The sequence below is a fragment of the Hypanus sabinus genome, chromosome 2, assembly GCF_030144855.1.
Source record: "Hypanus sabinus isolate sHypSab1 chromosome 2, sHypSab1.hap1, whole genome shotgun sequence".
Classification (NCBI taxonomy): Eukaryota; Metazoa; Chordata; class Chondrichthyes; order Myliobatiformes; family Dasyatidae; genus Hypanus; species Hypanus sabinus.
The window spans coordinates 155471597-155485371 of record NC_082707.1 but is presented as its reverse complement, the minus strand read 5'-3'; the positions used below and the strand labels follow the sequence as shown (position 1 = coordinate 155485371).

General features: G+C 39.6%; 2 protein-coding genes across 3 annotated transcripts in view; one reads left to right on the top strand and one right to left on the bottom strand.

The window, feature by feature from the left end:
• The first annotated feature begins 3961 nt into the window (after window positions 1–3961).
• Window positions 3962–13775, top strand: part of LOC132385224 (mitochondrial import receptor subunit TOM20 homolog) — a 20008-nt gene continuing 10194 nt past the window's right edge. Inside the window, exon 1 of the mRNA XM_059957185.1 lies at window positions 3962–4136. Within this exon, the coding sequence (XP_059813168.1) occupies window positions 4010–4136 (127 nt within the window). The 5' untranslated portion in view covers window positions 3962–4009. The remainder of the gene's footprint in view (window positions 4137–13775) is intronic.
• Window positions 11091–13775, bottom strand: part of timm9 (translocase of inner mitochondrial membrane 9 homolog) — a 26172-nt gene continuing 23487 nt past the window's right edge. The window contains exon 5 of one of the 2 annotated variants that reach the window (XM_059957219.1): window positions 11091–13004. The gene's annotated coding sequence lies outside the window, so the exon portion shown is untranslated. Of the gene's footprint in view, window positions 13008–13775 lie in introns of both variants that reach the window. The other variant, XM_059957210.1, reaches the window with a different exon arrangement.

Sequence of the window (13775 nt, the reverse complement as noted above, 5' to 3'; positions counted from 1 at the left end):
TTCCCCCAGCATGTTGTATGTGTTGATTTGACCACAGCATCTGCAGTGTACTTTGTGTTTACTATGTTGTATGAGTTGTCATCTGATATTTTAGTTTCATGCTAAGTAGATTATGTTGATTTGTGAATGGGTTACAAACAGCACCAATTGACTACTAACTCTGGAGGTTAAAGTGTACCATACAAGGCTATTTGGCTCTCAGTTCAATCATTTAGGGAGTTCAAGATTATAAATTTTACTTAAAAACAGAGAAAAAGGTGTTAAAAGGCTGAGCTTATGGTCTGTCGAACAGCCATGACTCATCCTTCAGTTTGTGAGTGACATCTACAAACCCTGATAGTTCTGCTATAATATGATACAGTACTTACATGCTAAGAAATGTCATATTAAAGAAAATAGCATTATAAAATGGCTATGTTGATGGGGGAAATATGATTAGGGTATAGAGAGGATTTTCAATATTAAATTTTTTTTCCCTACAGGATATTAAAAATAGATTTATAATAGCTGTCAGTTCATTACTGCAAGCTAAAAATATTAAAAGACTGAGGGTTGCTTAATAGTTTTATTGCAAAAGTATCAATAGAAGCAATTACTTGTCAATTTCCAATGGCCTCCCATGGTGAAACTTAGCAGCTTTTATTCTTAAGAGACTGTCTAATTACTGCTGAGAGAGCACACATAAACCGTCAAGAAATTCTGCCCGTGATGGAGATTTTGTGCAACACAAATAGGAAACTACAGACCAGTTAACCTGACATCAACAGAAGAGAAATTGCTATCTTTAATTAATGAATTACTACAGTGATTTGTAATCAGGGGGTCGTATTAAGAGTGAATGATGTTTCAATGATTACAAAGAGATCTTGATCAACTGAGAAATGACACATTATGAACATTCAAACTAGAGTAGGGCATAAACAGTGAATCGTTGTCCTATTATGGAAGACCTGGGAGCACAAATGCAAAGTTTGCTGAAATTGGCTGTCCAACTAGGGTGGTAAAGAAGACATTTAGTATGTGATCTTCATCAGTGTGCATCGAGTTTAGGAATAAACTCACCGTCCTTATTCTGCAGGTATACAAGTTGTTGGTGATAATGTACTTAGAGAATTGTATATGGTTTTGGTCACCCTGTTATAGGAAACACATTGTTAAGCTGGAAAGAGTGCAGAAGAGATTTACGGGGATGCTGCTGGGACTAGTGGCATGAGTTATAGGGAGAGGTTGGTCATGCTGGAGCCTAGAAGAATGAGAGGAGACCTTAAATTTAAAACCTCATGAGGGATCCGGATAAGTTGGACAGATAAAGTCTTTCCCCCAGGGTAGGAGAGTGTAAGCAGATACAGGAGGGAAGAAATCTAAAATAGGCAGGAGAGATAACCCCTTTGCACAAACGATTGTGAGTGCCTGGAATGAGTTTCCATTCATGGAATTGGCTACACTTGCAACATCTGAGAAGCATTTGGCTACGTACGGCTTGGAGGGTCATGGTCAAACGCGGGCAACAGGGACTGAATAGATGATGCTGTGGTTGGAATGGACCAGTTGGGCTTTAGGCTCTATTTCCATGTTGTATGGTTCTATGCTGGGAGAACACAATGGGTCAGATAACATCTGAGAAGGGAAATGCACAGTTGATATTTCAGGCCAAGACCCTTCCTGATGAATTCAAGTCCTGATGAAGGCTCTTGCCCAAAATGTCGACTGTTTCTTTCCTTATATTTATTTTACCTGGACTGGTGAGTTTATTTAGCATTTTATGTGTTATGAACATTTGGAGAGGCATAATATGATTAGGAATAGTCAGCATGGCTTTGTCAAAGGCAGGTTGTGCCTTACGAGCCTGATTGAATATTTTGAGAATGTGACTAAACACATCGATGAAAAAAGAGCAGTAGATGTATATGGATTTTATCAAGGCATTTGATAAGGTACCCCATGCAAGGTTTATTGAGAAAGTAAGGAGGCATGGGATCCAAGGGGACTTTGCTTTGTGGATCCAGAACTGGCTTGCCCAAAGAAGGCAAAGAGTGGTTGTAGACGGGTCATATTCTGCATGGAGGTCGGTGACCAGTGGTGTGCCTCAAGGATCTGTTCTTGGATCCCTACTCTTTCTGATTTTTTGTAAATGTCCTGGATGAGGAAGTGGAGGGATTGGTTAGCAAATTTGCTGGTGACTCAAAGGTTGGGGGTGTTGTGGATAGTGTGGTGGGTTGTCAGAGGTTACAGCGGGACATTAATAGGATGCAAAACTGGGCTGAGAAGTGGTAGATGGAGCTCAACACAGTTAAGTGTGAGGTGGTTCATTTTGGTAGGTCAAATATGATGGCAGAATATAGCATTAATGACAAGACTCTTGGCAGTGTGGAGGATCAGAGGGACCCTGGGGTCCGAGCCCATAGGACACTCAAAGCAGCTGCGCAGGTTGGCTCTGGTTAAGAAGGCATATGGTACATTGGCCTTCAAAGTTTGGTGGGAAACTTTGTCACATGGTGCAAGCAGAATCATCTGCAGCTTAATGTGAAAAAGACTAAGGAGCTGGTGGTGGACCTGAGGAGAGCTAAGGTACTGGTGACCCCTGTTTCCATCCAAGCGGTCAGTGTGGACATGGTGGAGGATTACAAATACCTGGGGATACAAATTGACAAAAAACTAGACTGTTCAAAGAACACTGAGGCTGCCGACAAGAAGGGTCAGAGCCATCTCTACTTTGAGGAGACTGTCCTTTAACATCTGCCAGACGATGCTGAGGCTGTTCTTTGACTCTGTGGTGGGCAGTGCTATCGTGTTTGCTGTTATGTGCTGCAGCAGCAGGCTGAGGGTAGCAGACACCAACAGAATCAACAAACTCATTCGTAAGGCCAGTGATGTTGTGGGGGTGGAACTGGACTCTCTGATGGTGGTGTCTGAAAAAGGTTGCTGTCCAAGTTGCATGCCATCTTGGACAATGTCTCCCATCCACTCCATAATGTACTGGTCAGGCACAAGAGTACGTTCAACCAGAGACTCATTCCATCGAGATGCATAGATTCATAGGAAGTCATTCCTGGCTGTGGCCATCAAACTTTACAACTCCTCCCTCAGAGTGTCGGACACCCTGAGCCAAGAGACTGATCTTGGACTTATTTCCACTTGGAATAATTTACTTATTATTATTTATGGATTTATATTGCCATATTTCTACACTATTCTTGGTTGGTGGGACTGTAATGAAACCCCATTTCCCTCGGGATCAATAAAGTATGTCTGTCCATCAGTCGTGGGATTGAGTGAAAGAGCCGAGAGGTAATGTTGCAGCTATACAAGACCCTGGTCAGACCCCACTTGGAGTACTGTGCTCAATTCTGGTCGCCTCACTACAGGAAGGATGTGGAAGCCATAGAAAGGGTGCAGAGGAGATTTACAAGGATGTTGCCTGGATTGGGGAGCATGCCTTATGAGAATAGGTTGAGTGAACTCGCCTTTTCTCCTTGGAGTAACGGAGGATGAGAAGTGACTGATAAAAGTGTACAAAATAATGAGAGCCATTGATCGTGTGGATAGTCAGAGGCTTTTTCCCAGAGCTGAAATGGCTAACACAAGAGGGCATAGTTTTAAGGTGCTTGGAAGTAGGTACAGAGGAGATGTCGGGGGTAAGTTTTTAACACAGAGAGTGGTGAGTGTGTGGAATGGGCTGCTGACAACGGTGGTGGAGGCAGAGTCTAAGGTAAGGACATGTTCGGCACATATTTGTGGGCCCAGGATCCTGTATTGTGCTGTAGTTTTCTATGTTTCTATATTGTGTGCAGAGAATCCTCAGCACAGGCGAGTCAGATAGAAACCGAAGGATCATTCACAAGGAAAGATACACGCCCGCGCGCTTCTTCCAGTCAAAAAGATGGCGGCCGCCAAACTCTCACGCCGACGAGGGCAGAGGGCAAAGGGCAGCTAGGGTGAGGTTGACGTCCGTCTGGTTACACTTCCGGGCCGGTTGCTGGGTTGAAGTCGAGAACGATAGCGCGTCGGAATGCTGCAGGTTGGGAGGACGGGGGTAATCGTGGCCGGAGTTTTTGGGGCCGCATTCATCGGTTACTGCATATATTTTGACAGGAAAAGAAGAAGAGCCCCTGATTTCAGAGTAAAATTGCGCGAAAGTAAGTGTTGCTCCGCCCACTGTTACCAGCGACAACTTGGTATTACCGTTTAATGGTGGCGGCCGGGACGTCCAGGCAAGTCCCGGCGTCAATTTTCAAACTTGTTCTGGTTTCGGCGAAGTAGCGAGATTCTGGGAGAGTAGCATCAGAGATAAATGCTGGAAATCCGAAATCTGCTGGAAGCAGTAAGTAGGTCAGGGAGAGTCCTGGTAAAGAAGCAGTTAATGCTTCAGGTGGAAGGGAACGGGCTGTTTCCAGCACTTTCCATTGTATTTATAAAGAAAATTATGTACCCGATTCAGGATTGAAGTACGCGCATCTTTGCATCAGGATCTACTCTTTATCGTAAATTTTGGCTAATTCTACAACGTACTGTCAGAATTTGTTCAATGTAGAATAATTGGAACGGTAGGAAATAAAGTTTATTGCATGAGGATTCACAGGTCAGGGACTAATGCAGCTTGATTGGCATTGAAAGTTTATACGAGTGTACCGAAATTCAAGAAAATGTATGAGATGCAAGCTTCAATTCAATTATTTAGAACTTAGATCAGTTGTAGGTGATGCGGCTCAGCTTAAGAAAAGTCCCCAGAGATAATTGAGTGGCCGTTTGATGCATATTCAGGAGACCTACAAGGATTGTTGTGTTTAATATTTGAGAAATATTGTAAATATTTTGATTAAGCATTCTGTTGTTTACATAATGCATTGCGGTGACAGTGCGTAAATGGCATGGGTCATCACGCCACTGCGTCATTTGCGCACGTCTTGCTTAAAGTACTAAATTGTGTTACGTAAGATTTGTGTCTCCTAGCTCCTTTGTTTTCCTTTCAGTTAGTTTTATGTTTTGGAGTTTAAAAACGTAACAGTGGCGAAGAGGCATTTTTAAAGCAAACCCGAGACGACAACCTACTTGCTGAAACCCAGCGAGAAACGGTTGAAGTTTTTAAAAATCCACTATTCCAATTTTAAATGGACATTAAACACCACCTCACTAGTTTTCTGCACCACTTTTTAAATATTTAATATACATACACTTTTCCCTATATTTATCATGTATTGGTACTGCTGCCGCAATGTTAACACATTTCACGACGTATACCAGTGGTATAAACTTGATTCTGATTCAAAAAGCACAGCCCTTTTTACCCCCTCCTTCGAATCAGCACGTTTCCTTCACAAAAGTAAAGACGATCGAGTTTTTAAAAAAGACAGAAAACGGACAGATATACGGGTTCATAAACTGAGTACCGGGTGATAATCATTTTTAAATGGCTGGCTACCTTGGAAAGATTGATGCATTTCATTACACAAGAAATAAAATTTATGATGCACTGATAGATCGTTTAGTTTATTGAATCTTACAAGAAAACATTTAAAAACGGTACCTAACTGAAGCACAACAAAGAAGCAGTTGAGTTGCTGCATTAATGAAAACAGCAGTCAGCAATTGAGTTGCAGTTGGGAATAAAAGTGAACCTGAACAAAAGTGCAACGTTGAAACAGAAACCTGCCTGCTTGAACAAACTGTGTTGCTGTTGCGGCATGGGCTCATGTACAACAAGATTAAAGGCAGAAAATACAACTAAGTAGGACATAAAGAGCATGTTGGTCAGACAAAAATGCTGTTGATAAAATCTGATGATGAGAGTGACATAGGACTGAGTAGCCAGATTTTCAATGTGGAAACTAATAATAGACTATATTAATATGGCTTACACCAAAAGTGAATGGCAAATTAATTAAAATGGAATTGGACACTGGCTCAGCTGTTTGTCATTTCACAATGTAAGTTTGAGTTGAAGCCTACAGATATCCAACTAAGAACTTGTACTGGAGCAAAGCTAACTCCTGTGGGAATGGCATTTTTAAAGCGAGATCTAACAACCAACAAGCCACATTGAGCTTGTATGTGTTTAGAAATGGGAGGGCCAGTAATGTGGGAACGTGATTGCCAACCACAACTTGATTGGAGATCCATTCACTAGTTGCATCCCACATCCCTTGCAAGAGAGTCAGCTGAATGCAAACTAAGATAGGTATGGGTGATGTCACAACTGCCTCATTACTGTACACCATGAACAGTTGCCTAACAGAAGGCAAACGGGTGTTGGTGCCAACCTCTGTGCTTCTGATTGGAAAGCAAATTGGAAAGATACTGATAGTAGTCATACAGTTACTTGCAAAATGCAGTTTGGTTTTAAGCTGGAAGAGAGTTTAGGTTTTAAGAGAGTTCAGGAAAGTTGCAAACCTTTTTTTTGCGAGTATAAAGAGCCAGAATCTACACTGCGTGCATTAAGGTTGTTACAAGAATTTCAAGTGTGAGACAAAAAGAAAACCATGACGAGAGATCAGATTGTGAAGGGAGCAATAGAAGGAACAATAAGAGAATACTCCAGAGAACTAAATGCACCTTCCCAAGATCAAGATACACAAAATAGAATGAGGATGCCTTAAGAGTTATGGAGATGGAAGAAAATAAACGAGACAATTTCTGGAAATTAGCAAATGCAGAGATATTCACAAGAAACTAGAAAGAAAAGGAAGACAAGAAATTGAAAAGCAGAGGTAGAGAATGTGAGTGAGCAAGAGAAGGAATGTGAAACAGAAGTAGTACAGGAGAAAGAGAAAAGTTGTGACTGGGAGAGAAGCAAGGATCAATGTAGATCCAGAGAATAAAGCTAAGAAAAGGTGAAGAAAGGTGTCCAGATCTGTCAGAACCACTTCCTGCAGTCTGAGTTGACTCCTACAATCACCATGGAGGAGGCCCCAGAACCTGAGATTCTTTTCACAGTGACAAATCTTGCCTGCAAGTAGAGTGATCTCCCTGGTCAGGAAAAATATTATCCCACATGAGTAAGAAAATCTCCAGAGCAACTAAATCTTTAAATGTAAATGGGACAATTTAAAATTTACTACACTGTAGATGCTTATAAAGTAGTTGTATTATATAGTATATTGTATATGTAAGTTGTGATGCATTCTGTACTGGGTTGGAGTTAATGGCTGAGAAAGGGGAAGAGTTGTGTATTTAATATTAAAGTAATATTTGAGCAATACTAATATATTTAATTAAGCATTCTTTGTTTACATAATGTATTATCAGTTAAATATACAAATATGTAAATGGCACGTGTCATCACGCTACAATGTCATATGCGTGTGCCTTGCTAAAAGTAAAAACCGAACCAAGACTCGCAGCCCTCGGATCCCTTGTTCTCCTTTCAATTAATTTTATGTTTTGGAGTTACAAAACATAAACATAACAAGAATGACTTGTTTTTATTTAATTTCAGTGGGGTCTAATTTGACTGAATTTATGTGGGATTGGAGTAGGTGTAGGAAACGTTAGACAGAATGAGAGGGTGTGTAGTTCATGAAGTGCTGCATTATTTTGCATTATTCACACTGATCCTGGGGTATAGTACTGTGCAGATGTCTTGGGTACATGTATATAGCTAGGGAGACTAAGAATTTTGCACAGTATTATAATTTTATGTACAGTATGAATTGTACAACTACTGCTACAGCAAAAAACCTAATTTTATGACATTTGTTAATGATGATTGAGAGTGGGAGAGGAGAACCATTGTTGGGAAAGGAGGAAGGGAGAGGGAGCAGAGAGTACCAGAGACATTCTGGAATGATAAATAATTCAATTATTTGGAATCAAATGACTACTGATGTCTCACAGCTGGGTGTGTCTACAACTGCACCACCCCCTTGCCTCTGGCACTCCTCTACCACCCTCGCTATTCTCAACATTTTTTGCTTCTGCCAGGTTCACAAATTCTCCCTCCTCTCCACGTTGAAAAATACAGTACTGTGCAAAAGTCTAAGGCACCCCAGCTATATGTGCCTGCTTAACACTGAATACTGAAGTTTTTTTTAACATGCTTTGAGAACATCCTTGAATCTTTTCCACTGTCCACATCTTAATCTTGCATAACAGCTCGGAATAGAAAGTCAGGTGTCAGGTATGTTAGTAATGTGCCCCAAAATGTTGAGCGCAGTTCAAAACTCAGAGGGCAGCAATTCAATATATGTTCTGTGGGTTTTGAAAATTCTCTGACAATGAATGTTATGAGGCTATTTGTATTGAAGGCTCCTGTTTGCTCCTCTGAATCCATAACAAATTTCCTTAACCTTGTACACTCAAAAGTCACTTTGTTAGGTACATCTGTAAACTTCATTAATGCAAATATCTAATCAGCCAAAGATGTGGTAGCAACTTAATGTATGAAAGCATGTAGACATAATCAAGAGGATTAGGTTCAGACCAAACATCAAAACAGGGAAGAAATATGATCTAAGTGACTTTTTCTGTGGATTGGTGCCAGATAGAGTGGTTTGAGTATCTTAGAAACTGCTGATCTCCTAGCATTTAAAAGCACAAGTTTCCAAAGTTTGCAGGGAGTTGGTGCAAAAAAATCCAGTGGACGTAAACTGCTTGTAATAAGAAGTAAAAGGACTAGTTCAATCTAAAAGGATGTTATAGTAATTCAAATAACCATGCATTACAACAGTGGTTTGCAGAGGAGTATCTCTGAATGCACAACATATTGAACCTTGAAGTGGATGGCTACAGCTACTGAAAACCACAAACATACCTCCTGTACATAACATAGTGGCCTTAATGTAAGACATTTCCCCAAGGATCTTCCTTGTAGTCTAATTGGACAAGAAACACTAAGCTAAAGGAGATAACTATTAAAAGAAGCCTGCATTACACACTAGAATCTACAGTTGAGAAAGTTGGATGGATGACCACTTCATCAAGAGCAAAGGGAATGGAGGATGCATAAAGGCTGTGGTGATGGAAAACTTAATTATTATATAAATATAGGAGGCTTCAGTGACAATGAAGCCATAAAATGTTATGGAAATGGGAGGAAGAATTTTGAAATTGAAGTAGAAGTCAGGTGAATAAACAGATGATAGATATGTGGTAGTTGGTGTGGGCTAGCATATAACAGAGGATGGGAGTTCCAGTTTGACAAAGATGGCTTTGTTAACCCCTCTTTCAAACCACCTGTTTTCCCTGTCCAAAATTTGCACATTGTTATCATTAAAAGAGTGTCCCTTGTCCTTTAGGATTCCACACCCAAACATAAACAGTGCAATATTGTATATGCTATCCAGTGCAATGAGAACTGTATGGATTGTATATCGGCAAGACAAAACAACCACTTCACAAACAGATGGCCCAACACCTCAGGTCAAGACTTGGCTGTATATCTACACCTAAAGGGCACCTCCATTCATGGAAAGATAAGACTTATGACCCTCTCATTACCTCTACCTTTCTTAACGACCTTCATGTGATTGCTGTACCTTTTAAACACCTCAAGAGTGTGCCAGAAAACTACTCACCATGGATCAGAACTGAAGAAGTCTCTTGGATGAGTGGCAAAACGTTTAGAATTCTAGACAACACAGCAAGTCCATTTGCCTTGATTTACTACTGCTTGATATATTGGAGCATTCAGGTTTTGAGGTAACATGTGGATGAGATTTTCAGTATTTTACGCTAAAGCAGTAGTGGACATGTGTGACTATGATGACGCAATTGAAAGCTTACCAACAGAATATAAAAAGATTAGCTTTTATAACAATTAACTTTGTCACATGTAGCTCGAAACATAGAGTTAAATGTATTGTTTGCATCAGCGACCACCAACAGTCCAAGGATGTGCTGGGGGCAGCCCACAAGTGTAGCTATGCTTCCATAGCATGTCCACAACTCAGTAACCCAATCTGTTTGTCATTGGAATGTGGGAGGAAACCGGACCATCCAGAAGAAACCCATGTATTCACAGGGAGAACATATAAACTTTGTACAGACAGTGGTGGGAATTGAACCCCAATTGCTGGCACATGGGCTTGACGGCCCATGATGGTCTGTGGTGACCATGATGCCTGTACTAAGGGACTTATCCTATGTGTATGTGGCCTATATTCCAACATTCATTGCCTGTCCATGTGCCTTAAACATTGCTATTATATATGTTCGCATCACTTCCCTGGCAGTGGATCCAGGCATCTATCACACTCTGAGTAAAACAAAATCCTTGTAAATTTTTTTTAAACTATTCCCCCACTCATATTTTAGTTCTGCCCTCTGGTACTTGAGATTTCCACCTTGAAGAAAAGACTATTTGCCTTTCTGTGCCCCTCATAATTTTAGATACTTATTATTGGGTCACCCCTCAGCTTTCACTTCTCCAGAGAAAACAATCCAGGTTTGTCCATCCTCCTTATAGCTAATGCTCTCTAATCCAGGCAACATCCTGGTGAGCCTCTTCTGCCTCTACAATCTTCTTTCTATGTGACAAACATTACTGTAACCTAACCAAAGTTTTATACAGCTACCACATGACTTTCCAGCTTTTATACTTGACAGCCTGACTGATAGCAAATATGCTGCATACCTATTCATCATCCAATCTACTTCTGTTGCCTCTTTCAGGTAGCTTTGAGACTGCTAACTGTAGACTTCAGCTTAAAAAATGCTGTGAAAACTAGGACAATTTCTTAAGTGAATTTGGGCACGAATCCCTCAAACACCTTGATTAATTTTTCCAGTGTGTTGATTTATAATATTCCTTTCCCGCTTTGTTTAATTTTATTTTGAAAGCTAGTTCCTGTGCTCCTGCTGTGTTATTTGTATGAAATAAGGGCAGAAACCTCCTGTAGGTACCACACTTTTGTAGTCAATGCAACCCCTAAATAACTATAAATGTCCCCTATAATGCCCCAAAAGTTAAGAATCAATAATAAGCACACTGTAACATTTATATAGCTAAAAATATTTCCTTGTTGGATAATGAAGTGCCATTTAGTGTAATGGTACTTAAAAGCAGTGATCTGCTGTGATTTCAAACAGTAAACCAATATAGCTGTCTTAGAACAGTGCAGAGCAGGGAGCCACTTGACATGACTAGTTCAAAAACTGACAAGTATATAAATTTATATGATAAAAAAAATTAACGGAGCTTAGAGCCAATCTCTTTTGTACATGAACCTGTATATGTGTTGATTAAAACATTTTAATGAGCATTGGTAGAGTCGTTCAAGTGGGATAGGAGACAACTGAGAATGGAAGGGGGTTTAAAAACTCATTTGTGATTACTTGAGGTGGCAAATTCCTCTTGTCAAAAGCTGGTTACTTGGAGGTCTAGTTCAATACAATGAGCAGAGAATTTTAATTACAACAATTCCTTTTAATCTGTTTATTCAGACAACAATGGTAGCTTGCCTATTTTTCCAATGTTCATTTTCTTGGTCCCAACCTGCTGCTCATAGTTGCTTGGCAGTTATGAATAAGTATGCAATACTGGCTGACAGAACAATACAACACTGAATTTGCAGGTGACATTAGCAAACAAAAAAGTAAACTAATTGGGCAGCTCAGTAGAAACTTTTTAAGCCCATTTTTATAAGTACTTCGAAATATTTTATATGCTAAAATAAACCAGCTGTAGTGAAATTTTGTTGAATAGTACACAATTTATTTAAGCAGTTTGTAGCTTCTGTTATTTTGAAGTAATTCTTTAATTGACCACAAGGGAACTAAAACTAGAAATAGAATTTCAGTTGATAGGATATAGGTTTTATGAATTTATCTGTTTTGTTTCTTGTAATGGAAACATGAGTTACTTCTAATTTTAAATATATATATTCTAGTGCAACTTTAACATAGTTATGCAAAGTTCTTTGTGATTAAAGTTGCAGCTTAATATTTTGGAACTAAATTACATATCAGAACAAAATAAATTAGTAATCACAAATTCGGGGTTCTGAAAGGTGGCAAAATCTAAAGAGATACTGGAAGTATTTGGTATTTGACGTTTAAGGTTTAATTATGGTTGCTAATTGAATACTGGTTTAATATATGCACTTTCAGCTCTGATAAATTGAAGTAAAACTTTACAGTCTGTATCTGCCATAATAACAACTGTGTAAGGACAAGTATTTAGTTAATGTACCACAATAAAGCATTTTGCTTCTCGCTAAGTATCTGCTCAGTTTTAAAACTCATCTGATTCACTGCTAAGGCAGAGTATTTTTTTTTCCAATTATTGCCAAACAATAAAAATACTTGAGTATTCAAATTTAAATGACGTTGCTGGATCTGTTACAATTATTTTTTGGCCAAAGCATTGGAATGAGTTTAAAATAAAACAGATTATTTAAATTTACCACATGGTTAAAGATTTGAACATTTTTTAGTCAACTCAGATATGCATAAAAAGTAATGAAGCTGTAAATGACCTTTGTGTAATTGTGACCATTTATAATGGTGAACAATTTTTGAGCTTCATGTAATTTGTATTCCTGTGAGTTAGAATGTACAGTGCCTCGGAAATGTATTCAGCCCGCATTGCTTTGTTCACATAAATGTGTAGTACACCCAGGGATTTTGGTCAATTTAACTGAGAATTTTTATTTGTGAATCACATGCTCATTTTTTTTCCACAGTAGAACTCCCAGAAAAACAGGGAAAATTGTAAAACATGCAAAACACTTCATTTGTAAAAAAAACCCCTAAATGTCAGCAGTTCAAAATTACTCATCCCTCATTCTTTGGTCCTTCTTTGAACCACCTCTTGCAGCTATTACAGTCAGTAGTTTTTTGATAAGTCTTGTACAATGTAATGGAGCAAGATTTGTCCATTCCTTCTTGCAAAATTGCTCAAGCTGTGCCAGGGTAGTTGGAGAGCAGTTGTGGACAGCAATCTTGACGTTTTGCCAGAGATGTTTGATTAGATTAAGGCCAGGACTGTGACTGGGCCACTCAAAGACATCAATTTTCTTATTTTGGAGCCACTACATTGTTGTTCTGGCAGTGGGCTTTGGGTCGTTGTCCTGCTGAAAAGGAATGAAGAGACTCAGGTTAGGAGGGATGGTAAAAAAAAGCAAAGATAGATGCATGCAGTCAGACTGTCAGGAAGAGTAGGCAGATGATAGGACAAAATTGCAGCCTGCAGGGTGAAAATCAGTGCTTTAGGGATGCAGAATCAAAAAGGGTAGCAAGCACAGTACTCAATGAATGATCTTGTTGCACTATTACAGATTGTCAGGTATAATCTTGTGGCCATCACTGAGCATGGCTGAAGGATGGTTGTTATTGGGAACTGAATGCCCAAGATTACACGTTGTATCGGAGGGATAGGTAGGTAGGATGGCGTGGCTCTGCTGGTAAAGAATGGCATCAAATCACTAGAAAGATGTGACATAGGTTCAGCAGATGGTAAATCCTTGTGGGATGAGTTAATAAACTGCAAGGGTAAAAGGACCCTGATGGCAGTTACATGCAGACTTCCCAACAGTAGCTGGGATGTGAACCACAGATTACAATGGAAAATAGAAAAGGCGTATCAAAAGGGCAATGTCATGGGAGAGTTCAGCATGCAGGTTAGTTGGGAAAATGAGGTTAGTAATGAATCTCAAGAAAATGAGTTTGTTGAATGCCTACGAGATGGCTTTTTGGAGCAGTTTGTTGTTGAACCTACTAGGGAATCAGCTACACTGGATTGGGTGTTATGTAATGAACAGGAGGTGATTAGGGAGCTTAAGGTAAAAGAACCCTTAGGAGACGGTGATCTCAATATGATTGAGTTCAATTTGAAATTTGAT